Below are 12,501 nucleotides of genomic sequence, written 5' to 3' on the forward strand. Positions count from 1 at the left end.
GCAGGGTCACAAGCACCTGCTTTCCTTTTCAGCACCATTAGCCTCCTTTTTGATCAAAAATAAAGTTTAGTTGTACGCTGCTTTGGCACGGCTTTCCACCCATAACAAAAACTTAATATCAAACTTTCCAATGTGAAAGATGAGCCACTGAACTTCAAGCTTGAGGAGAGGGCAGGGAATAGTTTCAACCTCCCTGCCAAAGTGAGTCCTTCCCCAAAGCTTCTCACACCGTCTCTCTCCTGGAGCTCATTAAACTCTCCCTCCGGTGGATTGCTGCTGGGAAGGAGTTCCAGCCACCATCCTCCTGGCAATGGGCCGTTTCAGAAGAGCAACCCAATAACACAGCAAGCTAGAAAAATCAGATTCAGGCAAGACTCCGTAATCCTAAATAACCAGGTTCCAAATATTCAGAGCAAATCAGCAAATCCAAACACGGTACTTGAAACTGAGGAAGAACATAGCCACATGGTTTCAGAGAAATCTCTAAACAAGCAGTTTGTTACAATTTATTGCCTCCTATCTTGTATTCCCTCCTCTCCACCATCCTTACAACAAGCATTGCGTGCAGTTTAAAATTTGCATTTTGTTTGTACATAACCTCCAATTCTTTCCATAAAGATTTAATTTTTATATACTCAGTAAAGATTAATTTAGCCCATATGTCTTGACTGACTGAGCTCATATACTATCTGATTCAGTCGCACATCAAAGCAAAGCAGTTTCAAATTGGCCTAGAAAAATCACAAAGCTCTGATTAGTTCCAAATGGAGCGCTTTGTCAGTGAGCTGAAGGGTGTTATAACCAGTGAATCCGACTGCTTAAAGCTTCCATTCCAAATTTTAAATAATTTTTTCCACTGACTTAAACATACCAATACTGCAAAGGTTTGGATTTGTTTAGGAAAAGTAAAATAATGAAAAGTGGTTTGCAAATCAAAGTTTTATTTCCAAAATAGTAACAGCTTTTTTTTTTTAATTTGAGGCCAAGCAAAGCACATGAGGAGCAATAACCCACCAGCTATGACCTGCAGAAGATACTGTCCTGGGAAGGCTGGGAGAAACACTGGCAAAAGCTTAAGATGCCCAGGAAGGACTTGTCTAAATTCAGCTGTAGAAACTCAGCATCAGGTAAATTCTAGGAGGAACTTTCACCATATCTGGACACTACCGCAATCCCTTCGTTTGGGCTCAGGACAACCAACTGCTAATAAGTACCCACTAGATTTCGAGTAAAGAACAAGGCATTCCAGTGAGATAAAGATTCTGAGAAGCGGTAAGCAAATTGCTTTGGACCTTTTAGGATCTGTAACATCTCTGAAGAAAGTCAAGATGCCATTAAAGAATAAGCATCTGCTGTTCAAGAACTGTTAAAGGCTTGTTTCCTAAAGCAGTAAGAGTCCACAGTAAAGGTGGATAAGCTGGCAGCACAGAAGCCAAAAATATTCAGGCTATATATCATAACAAACCACAGGAGTGACATTTTATAAATGCAGAACAATTCACAAATCATTCAAGGTCTCAGAGGGCACAGCATCAGACATTTGAACAGAAGACTTTGAATTTTCAACTTAAATTATTTGAGGACATCAGCAGAAACAGTCCATGAAGGCTAATCAAATACAACAGCAACCCCAGGGAGTTAAAGCGATAGAAATATTCTTCACTATACCCAATCTTTTCCTTTGCACAGCATTTTGTAGAGGGCCAGGGAGAAGGAAAGACCTCTGTTGCACCTACCCATAGCTTCACTAGATCAGTCGTACATTGTTGTAACATCAGAGTGGCCTGTAGGTCTGTTCAATGACTCTAGAAGATGCACCACTCAAATGGATGCAGAAGAGATTCTTAAATTTTTTTACTCAACTCTAATGTTGCGTCTTCTCCTTCCATAGCAAAGCATCTGGCTCACAGATGAAGTTCCAATTTTCCAGGTTTAAAACCTAGCTTGTCTCTTGAATTTCAAGTTAAAGTAGTAGCCATAACTGAAAATAACAAAGGAAGTTCGTCACTACCTAACGACCAACTGAGGCTCAGCCTAAATTCTTCTGAGCCTCATTCTCTGTAGTAATAAAGCCAGAATGAAAACTGGTGTCAGCTACTGAAAAGCACATCCTTCCGAACAGGGGCTAGACAGAAGGATCACAGAACACCACCCTGAAGCCCTCCAGCCCCAGGAGTTAACCAGGGAGAGAAACAACTGCTTTGATTTGAGGGTCAAGGACAAACACGTCAAGGTACTAGAAGTCATTGCTAGAATTTTAGCCATTATCGCACTTTTTCACCTGCCAGCACAATAACACTTTTTCCAGCAGAGTGCAGTGATTTTCCTCTCAGCATCAGAGATGTACTAACAGGCATAGGTGGTCTTGGGACAGCAACAAGTTCTAGGAAGCTCTCCAAAACCCTCAATCCATCAAAAAGCACATAGAAAACAATTAAAAAAAAAAACCACACAGAAGAAAATAACGGGGAGCAGTTACCTCAACAGGTGGTGTTTCTCTTTGAACCACTGCTACCTGAAGTGGCTCTGCCTCTATCCAAGACAGTGGAAGTCGATACAGAAAACTGTGAATCTGCAAAGCCAGATTCAGCAACGGTTCACTTTGCTCCCCAGGGACAATGCCTAACATTTAATACAGCAAAGTCTTTCATAAAAATAACAGGACTGATCGAAGTCAAACTTAATGCGGTAAGAATTTTACCAAAACAGCAATTATATGTTCCTTTTAAAAATAACTAAACAGAACACAGAAAATACATGGTTTAATAGTGAAGTATTTGCTGACTTAGTTTGAAGCAGAGCCAATACTAACAAATCAACATAGTTTACTACCTAAAGTGTAACATGACTTATAATTTAAGGAAGCAAAGATACAGGATCCGAGGGAATAAAATACTGATTTCTATACCTAGTTAGGTATGAAATTTGGGTCATGCATTACACCAGAAAAGTGAACAAAATCTAAAAGCAATGAGTCAGTCAAGTGAGATACTAGGGCTGCAGCTAAAAGCCACACAAAGATGTTCTCCCACTGATCATGCAGGAAAACTTTTTCACACAATGTTCAGTTTTCCAAAAGTGGCTGGTGATATACCGGGAAAGTTCCGCAGATAAATGCTCCTGCCAATACTTGCTTTGGAAGTCTCATTAAAAAAGGTTTTTCATAATCATAAACTGACCTCCATGTTTGAGGCTGATGTAGATAACGTGTAAGAATGCACTCAGGAATTGGAGTACTGTAGTCTGGGCAGAAAAAACCCCCCGTCAAATCCATCCACTCCTGCCAGTTTCATATTAGTGAGTATTAACAGCAGCTTATTTTGAGGTTAACACCAAGGTCTTTAACACAGTGCAATCCTGTTTGCAAAAATGCTCTAGCAGAAGCTTGATGGCAAGGATACAGCCCTTGCATGCTTAGGCAGATAAGCTGCTGTTTCCCAACACAGGGATGTAACTCAGGTTCCCAAATAATTTGAAAAAAAAAATTGCATTGCTAATGCTCTGATGTCAGTCTACCGATGCAGGAGATGTTTCTGGCTCAGACTTAGCCTCCTGAACAAAGAGCAACCAACACAAGGACCTGAAACTCAAAATCTACCCAGAGTACAAAACCAGGAGGAGCAAGACTGAGCAAACATCCTCCTCTTAGTAGCAACAAGCCATTAGCCTGCCCAGCTGCTTGTGAAACCATAGCCTCGGGCACCTGTTCTGCATTTACTTATATATGCAAATACCTGACTGTTCTCCCACTAGAAAAACAAAATTAAAAACTACTCCTTTTGAAGATTTGGGCTCTTCCTCAAGGGTGTTTAAGGAACACTCAAAACACCCCCAGCTTTTTGCATACCTGAAGTCCTCCACAAGGCTCAACACTTAAATTTACATGTGTTTGGTTGCTTTGTTGGACTGGGACATGATTGCAACTGGAAGTGTTTGGTTTGTGCCAGAAATCCACGCAGTGCCAACAGCCAGGGTCTACCAAAAAAAGATGTAAGCACCAGGTGCAACCAAGTCAAGTGTGTCCATGGTTTCTCAACCACTACAAAAGGTCCCACACCTATTCTCATAGGAAGTTGGTAAAAAGGAATCCATCTTTAAACACAAAGGGTAAAGAGGCAATTCACAGTGAAAAGGGATAACAGATCAGATGCTTTTGTCCTGTGAGACCATTACTGGAATGAAATGAGGCATGCAGTGCTTAAATGCTACAGGACAATCACACCTGCTACAAGGCTCCATTATAAATTCAGTAGCACAGATGGACCAAAAAAAGTCTGGGTTGTATTTTATAGCTTAAGTCATTCCCACTAAAAATCCTTTGTTTAAAGAATTGTGAATGCTTTGTTGATACCAATAATAAAAACATAAATCTACCATAGACTAACTGGACTCTAATTACATTGTGTTTGCCACCCAAGACGGTCAAAAGCATTTGAAAATACCTGGCAGCTCTAGTTTGTGCAAAGATGGGCACTCACCCCGTAAGCCAAACAAGTGAAGCTGTGCTCTGCAAAGAAGTTTCAGAATTCTTTAATATTGCTAATGCAATGTATTCTGCCACCACTCCACAGTCTCCAACAGTTAACCATATGAGCTTGCCGAGCAGGCAGAATACGTGAGATTTCCTCCTGAAAAGATACACAAAGTTTGAACTCCAAAGGGAAAAACTCACTAAAAGAGAACAGGAAAAAATCCAAGTATTAATACAAATAAGCTACAAAACAACAGCCTGTTTCATCTACCTGATCTTCCATGATTTACTGTAGCTTACTGCTGCAACAGCAACCAGTTCCCTCACACTGTGCTAATTCAAGGCACTTTAATTCCAGACTTCTGGTGCATCGGGCACATTTCAAAGACGACAGATGGCAAGAAAGATATTTTATTTTTCCTTCAAAACAAAACAAAAAAAAATCAAATCTGAATTTTACAAAGCAATCATTAAAAACACCTGAAAAGCAAAACAGGTAACTGCTTATAACCAGACCTTGAAAGAGACACTACTGCTGTATATCCCAGCACCGATGTACAAGTATGTCCCCATTTCTTCACCTGAAAGCTACCAAAAAGCTAAAAGCATAGCCACCAGAAGGGAAGATTACCTTAAACTTCCCAAGAGATTTCAAGGTGTAGCATGGTCCTATTTGCTATACAAGCCTTAAGCCCTTAATGACATCTGCCTTTAGAACGGTAACATTATGTTGACTTTAGAGCTACCATACTTACATTGCCAGCATATTGGTTGGAAACTGCCCCCACCGGGCCAGTACCTACATTTTGGAGGTAAAAGGATGGCCAGAGAAGCTACTCTAAAATCTGCTGAGGTCTAATCCAAGCAACGATACCATAAGCCTTTCCCTGGTGGAATGGTTCACTGCCACCCCGGTCTCTTCTGCAACAGTTCACATATTGACAAGGTTGGCAGAAGTTATCTGACAAGTCACAAATTCACTAAATTGATTTTCTCCCTCCTTCCCCTCCTCAGTATCCACTTAAGTAATGGCTTGAGTGTAATAAAACTACTTATGGTAGAAAAAAGATGACATTGGAAAAGAATTCATAACATGCATGAAAAATGTTCACTTTCACTACTTATCATCATGACTTGGCAGGTCTTTAATTAAAATTAAGATCTCACTCTTAAGTAATTGATCTTATTATATCTGGATCACTTCAGCTATTTACAAAAATCCTAAAACCCTATACTGGCCAGAACACCTGTTAAAAAGTTTATCCCTTCCAATGCTTATTATTGGATAATCATACCAACGGGACCAAAGGAAAAATTCTATTTTAGCATGAGGCAAGAGCAAGGAATTTAGATGTTTGCTCATTACAAAACCCATGCAAAGAAATACAGATCTGGACCATATCAAGATCTCTTTGCTAGATTTAATACTCATTTCAAATCTAAATAGGGAACAACTTCAATTCAGCTTGCTTCAATTCTTTTGCCAAAGAGTAGAATCAAATTCTACTTTAAGCATGACAATGGTTCTCATTTCTACGAACAACTTAGATCTAGCATTTCTATAATAAGATTCTCTGTGTGTTCACAGAAACTCCTCATCTATATTCCTGGGAATAACATTCCTATAGTTGCCTTTTTTTAGGAGAAAAAGCACTCAAGAGCAAGGAGTAAAATGGACACTGCAGTATTTGAACACAGAAGATGACTATACACAGCCCTTTACCAGAGCACACTTAAGTAAAGTATCACAGGTTCTGCAGCACTGAGAAGTCCACAGAGGAATTAGAGCTCTGCCCTGCTACAAAACCAGGCAGTGCTGTATGTAATACCCAGCTAAAAGATGACAGGATCCTAGTTTTAGCAATTCAAACATTAAAAAAAAAAGCTAAACCAAATGGTTAAATACTTCCAAACAAGGATGCTGTTCAGCACCTTTGAAGTTAGACACTGGAATGCTTGTTAGGTGTGGTTAACTACTGCTGGCTCTGCTTTTCCAAGCAGGATCTGCATACAGCTTGCACACTGATTCAATTAAAGCAGTTTGAAGCCTGGTACAGTTTAAAAATGTCCAACACCTTACAACAGGCATTTTTATTCCAGAAGAGATGAGGCCTACCTCAATGTTGCTTAACTGACAACTAAGAGTTACAAAGTAATTAATAGGGGGGGGGAAAAAAAAAAGTAAATTAAAAAAGTGAAGTGAAATGGGAAAACAGTTCATGGAAAAAACAGTATCATTATTAGCTCAACACACATTTTTTGGCTGCTCTGTCCCTGGTGTTTGGATGTACAGTCCATTCCCCAAGCAAACTGATATAGGTTCTTCAATTCAAATTCATCATGTAACATATGATTAGGCAAAGTGAATTTGGTGGTAATTAATACTGTTACTACACAAGACCATTGACTTCCAAGGAATCCTTTGTGTGTTAAGCTCGTTTCTGAAAATATTGCAGGTTTGAGACTGAACTATTTCATCAGAGTCACAAAAACTTTCAAACAAGAACATCACTAAGTGAGCCAGAACTGGGAGCCTCACGTTTCTTAACTGGAACATCAAGAGTCTGCGTAATCTGTGTTGCCTCAAGTACCAGAATACTTAAAGGACACGCAAAGATTGGCACATGCCACCAGCTGGAAGCTACAAAACCTGCCCCTACAGCTCCCGAGGTTAGTTCCATGTGTTTTTGAAAGTGAGATCATCCCCGAGATAGCAACTACTGATATCAGTGAGTAAATGCCTCTAATCCTAGCAAGCAACTCCTATTAACGTGGTAATCTACTAAAGCTGTGAAATACCTTCAGTGGGTTAGGAGGCTAAAAATCAGGTTTTTCATCATCTATTCTATCCCTACAAAGCTAACGTAAAAACCATAAAGGCAGCTGACATAGATCACTTAATAGCTAGATTGCTTGCTCTGTGAGGACTTAAGGACTCAGTTTCAACCCAACAAGTAAGAGTTTTTTCCAACTCATCATTCCAGAGATGAAATAAAAGTCTCTGAATATTTCTGAAGACGTTATAAACTTCAATCATCTGTAGCGAACAGTGCAGAAAGGTGAAGGTATTCAAAACAGACTCCTCAGAACATCAGCTCTACACAGCAGCCAATACACAGTCTTTAGTTATTTCTAATTTCTAGATGAGCCTATGGAATTAGCACGGGCGAAAAATAGCATCTTATGCTATAAACTTGAAATAGCCATTGGTGCAGTTTTTGGAAGCTGACTAGCCAAGAGCCCTTTTGCCCATTCAGAAGATATCAACCTGAAACAGCCACATAACTACAGTGTCACTGCCTCTTATTTCCTTTCAGCTGCAAACAAACTGTAGTCAGACCTACTATTTATGACCCTGGTTCTGCAGCTGAAGCCACAACCAGGTCATCGCACTAACTGTACCGAAGAGCTCTTGGCAGCCAGCTAGCAGAGCAGGCGCTCGGTAGCCAAAGCATTATCTGATTTCCCTGGTTTTCCAGAATGATCTCAATGAGTAGGTGAAACAACTCGAAGAAACACAAGGTGGCGGATTCATGAATAACTTTTCTTGTTCTGGAAGGTATATCCTCAGCGTTCCTAACACACATAGGCTTCTGAGAGAAAAATGTAGCCCGCACAGAGATTCATATTATTACATCTAGATGAGTGCCAGCATCCAAGTAAGCCCTGCTATGCCATTACCTACAAGACATAAGCCTAAGGGGTTCCGTAAAGACAGCATCACTACAGCCTCAAAGCAACCAAGAATGGGTAAAAACATTAAGTTATCACCTATAGCTAAAAATTATGTTTGTTGTCACAAGCCGTGCACAACAGAAGCCTGAACGGCTGGTTCACAATGTGGGGAGACTGTTTTGAGACATTTCTCCCTTCTCTGTGGGTCACAAATTCAGCAGTGGCAATTTCCCCACCAAAGCATCTGGATTCGTACGTGCACAGCGGGAGACATTTGGCTCCTGGTTTTCATGTGCCCTGATGCCTCCAGCTCCACCTCACTCTGCAAAGCTCTAAGCGCTATCCATCAGCACAGAAATGAGCCTTCAGATGCTGGGCTCTAAGTGCTGGCCAGAAAACCATTCTATCCCCTTTGTGGCAAAGGTGTAAGACAGCTGAATAGGCACCTTAAGGTACAAAACCAGTTGCATCATTTCAGTTAAAAATAAACCCATTGCGGTTAATCCCAGAATCAAAAATTTAGATTAAAGACCTGATTCTTTAAACATATACCTGGGCTTCAACGGAAGACAATTTGCACTGTTTAAATTTTTGAAAACTATACAATCACCTTAGATTTTATGCCCACAAGCCAAAAGTTTGAAGAATCCACAACTCAAGTCCTGCAAGCGTTGGCACCATTCAAAACCAGAAGAAAATACAGGACGTGACAAAGGAAATGTCCGTCAGAGCAATAGTAGAGGGTGCAGCATTCTCCCTACCTAGGGCAAGGAAACCTAATGTTCATTTTGTACTATCAAGTAGAAACCAGGAATCTAATAATTACTGACCTACTTAAAGCCAGCCACAGCCACCTTTTCCTGTAAGGTTAAGATTCATATAATCCAAGAATAATCTCAAAAAGCACAAATTAAAGCAAAAATTTAGGGGCAGCTGTTTTGAGCCTCCTTGTAGTCAGCAGTCGCAGCAGACAGTAAAAGACCACAGCAAAAAGCAGTCATTTGCATCACTAACCAACTTTAAATGTTTTCACCTACCCTAAAGTGACTTGAAGAATCATTAAATGTTTACAGTAATTTCGTATCAACCCTTCAGTCTCTTCAGTGTTATACACAATTTATTTTTGAGAGATTTCACTGCAAGATGTGAAAGTGAGGTGATGGAAAGAAGACTGCAAGCTCCAATCCTTTGGAAAAAAGTTGTAGCTAATATCAAGCTGGGTCATATTTTAATAGGACTAAGCAGAAGCAGCACATTTCCATTTGTTTCTGCAAAGAAAACAAAGAGTTCAACTTCTTTGTTGCATCTCCCCGAATAAACTAGTTAAATGTAAATTATCAGGAGTTGTATCTGACCTCTGCTTACACAGAAAACAGGTAGTCAGGCCAGTGTTAGTCCCTATTCCCACTGGGCATAAGGGAAATGCTGAAGGATAACTAGCCCTGCTCACAAAGAGCTCCCTATTTGCATGCCATTACACATCCGCTCCATTCCAGCTTCCAAAAGTTTCTCAGGAGCTCGAATGATGACCGCTTCTCCCGCTCATTTTCTAAGGATGAGCTCAAAGAGGTTTGCGCTTGAGAATTTCGGGGCAGCATTCATACAGCTTAACAGACAGCTTTGACTTCAAGCACCAGCTTAGTGTAGCTCAAGCTGTAGTAAAGCAACAAGAGCGATGAGAAAGTGCTGGCTCTGGGGAAGAAGTTCTCCTCCAATTCTGAAGAGGACGAAGAGCGCCGAGCTCTTGGCAGGCAGCAGCCCAGTGCAGCTCACTTTCTCTTCACATCTGCTTTCTTTTTTCCCCCCTAGGTGATGTTACAACTCAAGTATTGTCACAACATAACTTGGTAACTCACAAGATCTAAGTCCACAGCGCTGGAATTTATTTGTGCATATTTAAACAGGGCTGAATGGAGAAAAGCATTGTATTTTTCCACTTGCTTCATCCAACTCCTGTTTTAAGCCAACTGCTTACTCTAAAAGTAGCAAAATTACCCAGCTATCAACATCTAAAAAAAAATTAACAACCTTAAAGGAGATCTGCATCTGCTCAAACAAAATGCATATTCTGGAGATTGTGAAAGCAAAGTCCCCTTTTTTGTTCCCTCTCAACTGTTCTGTATTAGCAACTTAGTATTCTTCAATGCCAGTTTCTTAAAAAAAAAAAAAAAGAGTATTTTTAAGGAGACAACCATTCAATGAGTTCAGAAGAGGAAAAAAAACAACCATCAAATGACTGTCCTGTATGCCTTATTGCTTGGCACGAAAAATGGTAGGATGGATTCTCCGTCCATCTTAGAATGACATAAATAGTGCCGGAGTTTTTCAGCTACGTAAATCGTGTGCTATTTGTGAAGCTTTGAAAGCATACTTTAAAAAAATGTTCCTGCCTGCGCAATTTTATCTTTTTTTGCTCATCTTATTTTGGGAAAAGTATACATGATTTACAGTCTTTCCTTTCAAACCTAGGGTCCATGCATCTTTTGAATAAGGGAAGTTGCAAGCAGTTAAGTATCTGAAAGGAAGCTTTTTCTGGTTTTAATTATACCCTTCTACATTCTGTGTGAAATATTCCTTCCATCTATATTTTGTTCACGTAGAGGTTTAAACTGAATAAAGAGGCATTCCCATATCCTGTTCTTTCCCCTTAAAACAAAATGTCAGGAACAAGCACTGTTTAAAGACGTAAGGAGGTAAGATTGAGAGAAATAATAAGTTTACTAATACCCACCTAAATTTTACAACTAAAGCAGCGGTATTCAAAGAAACACGAAATTGGAAGGAAATCTGTATTCAGGGGAAGAGCAAGCATACGTTTCTGTCTCAGTCTGAAATTCACCACTCAACTTAATGGGATCTGCACTGAGCCCTCAGAAACAGCTTTATTTAGGATACTACTCCTATATAGGGATTTTCATAGCCTTTAGGTATACACCGTCTTTCCCAACAGGAGGATAACAGTTATTTGCTGACTGAGTCTGTACATCCTCAAAAGCGACAGCCTGTGAACTGATCACTTGCACCCACTTAGCTAGTACTTAGTTTGAAGTTTAAAGCAGGTTAAATTCAGTCTAGAATACAGTTTGACTCCCTAATTTGTAGCAGGCTAAGAGCACTTAAGCAGTCAGTAACATATCTAATTACTGACAGCACGTCTTAAAACGTTACCGCCTAGCTTAACCGCTGGCAATTGAATGAACGAACAGCAAGTTAATGATGGTGAACCACTGACACCAGGATCAATACCCAAGAGATTCAGGGTGACAGGCAACGTTTCTTTTGGTAGCAGAAACTCAAAATGTTTGCCACCACGTTCGTCTAAACAAAACCCAGACTCACTGAGACGCCTTTGCCACTGGACAGCTACTCCCAAAGCTGATCCTCCTTTCCAACTTCTTCCAGGGAAACTTTTAAACGGATGCTTGTTCCTGAACCTAGAGATATTACACGTTTGTTTCCCCTATTAAATCACTGGTCTTCCATGCAACTAGCAGAACTGTCCCCCCCCAGCAGAGGTACTGCCAGAAGCAATCGGTTTATGCTGCTGCCTGTTGATCAGCTTGCGAACCCCTTCACATTTAAACGCCATGAGCCCAAAAAACCACCACGCGTCCCCTCTTTTCGCCCTCAGTTGACCATCCCCATCACGAACCAAGCAAGTGAACTCCGCCAGTCTCTTAGGCTGCCATTTGTCACTGGAATGCCCAGACTAAAAGGTCTAAAATCAGAGCTGAAGACACACCCCGGTGCCCTGCAGCAGTGCCATTACGGTGTGCAAAAGCAGGATACCCACCTTATGGCAGCCAGGATAGGTTGCCATGGTGTTGAGGGTAGAGGTGCTGGGATTCTTGCTGGTGCTGGCCATGATGTTCTGGATCTGGGTGAGCTCTTGCCTCAGCACCTGCTTCTGGTGGAAGCTGAAAGCAGGGTGGTTGGATGCCATCGTGAAGAGCAACAGGAACTCATCCCCCGTGCGGCCCTCGTTGAGTTGTAGCCCATAGTTGTTGATGACCGAATCGATGTGGGTGAGGGTACGGAAGAGGACCCCGGCTGCTTCTCGGTGGGCAGAGCCCAGCAGGGCGAGAGACACCAAAAGTTTGCTGCGCACCACCTCGTCCGTCAGGTTGGTGAGGCTCCCCAGGTCGGCGGGGTTGTTGGCCTTGATTTCGGAGTCGCGCAGGGAGTGGTAGTCCTTGCGGGCCAGGTCCTCCAGGCAGGCGCCCAGGAAGCGCAGCTCCAGCGGGATGCAGAGGTCCAGGAGGCCGCAGAGGAACTCCACGCGCTGCGGGGAGGGCAGCTCGGAGAACCAGCGGTACACGCCGTCCCGCTGCAGCCGCGGGCACCGCCTCTCCACC

The 12,501-nt window shown here is 41.5% G+C and overlaps 1 protein-coding gene across 1 annotated transcript in view; it reads right to left on the reverse strand.

Moving 5' to 3' along the window:
- ZCCHC14 (zinc finger CCHC-type containing 14) overlaps positions 1–12,492 on the reverse strand; it is a 52,565-nt gene extending 40,073 nt beyond the window's left edge. The window contains 1 exon segment of the mRNA XM_035889655.1: positions 11,940–12,492. Within this exon segment, the coding sequence (XP_035745548.1) occupies positions 11,940–12,089 (150 nt within the window). The 5' untranslated portion in view covers positions 12,090–12,492.
- Between the last annotated feature and the right edge of the window lie 9 nt (positions 12,493–12,501).

The sequence above is a fragment of the Egretta garzetta genome, unplaced genomic scaffold (genome assembly GCF_000687185.1).
Source record: "Egretta garzetta isolate BGI_Z169 unplaced genomic scaffold, ASM68718v1 scaffold422, whole genome shotgun sequence".
NCBI classification, from domain to species: domain Eukaryota; kingdom Metazoa; phylum Chordata; class Aves; order Pelecaniformes; family Ardeidae; genus Egretta; species Egretta garzetta.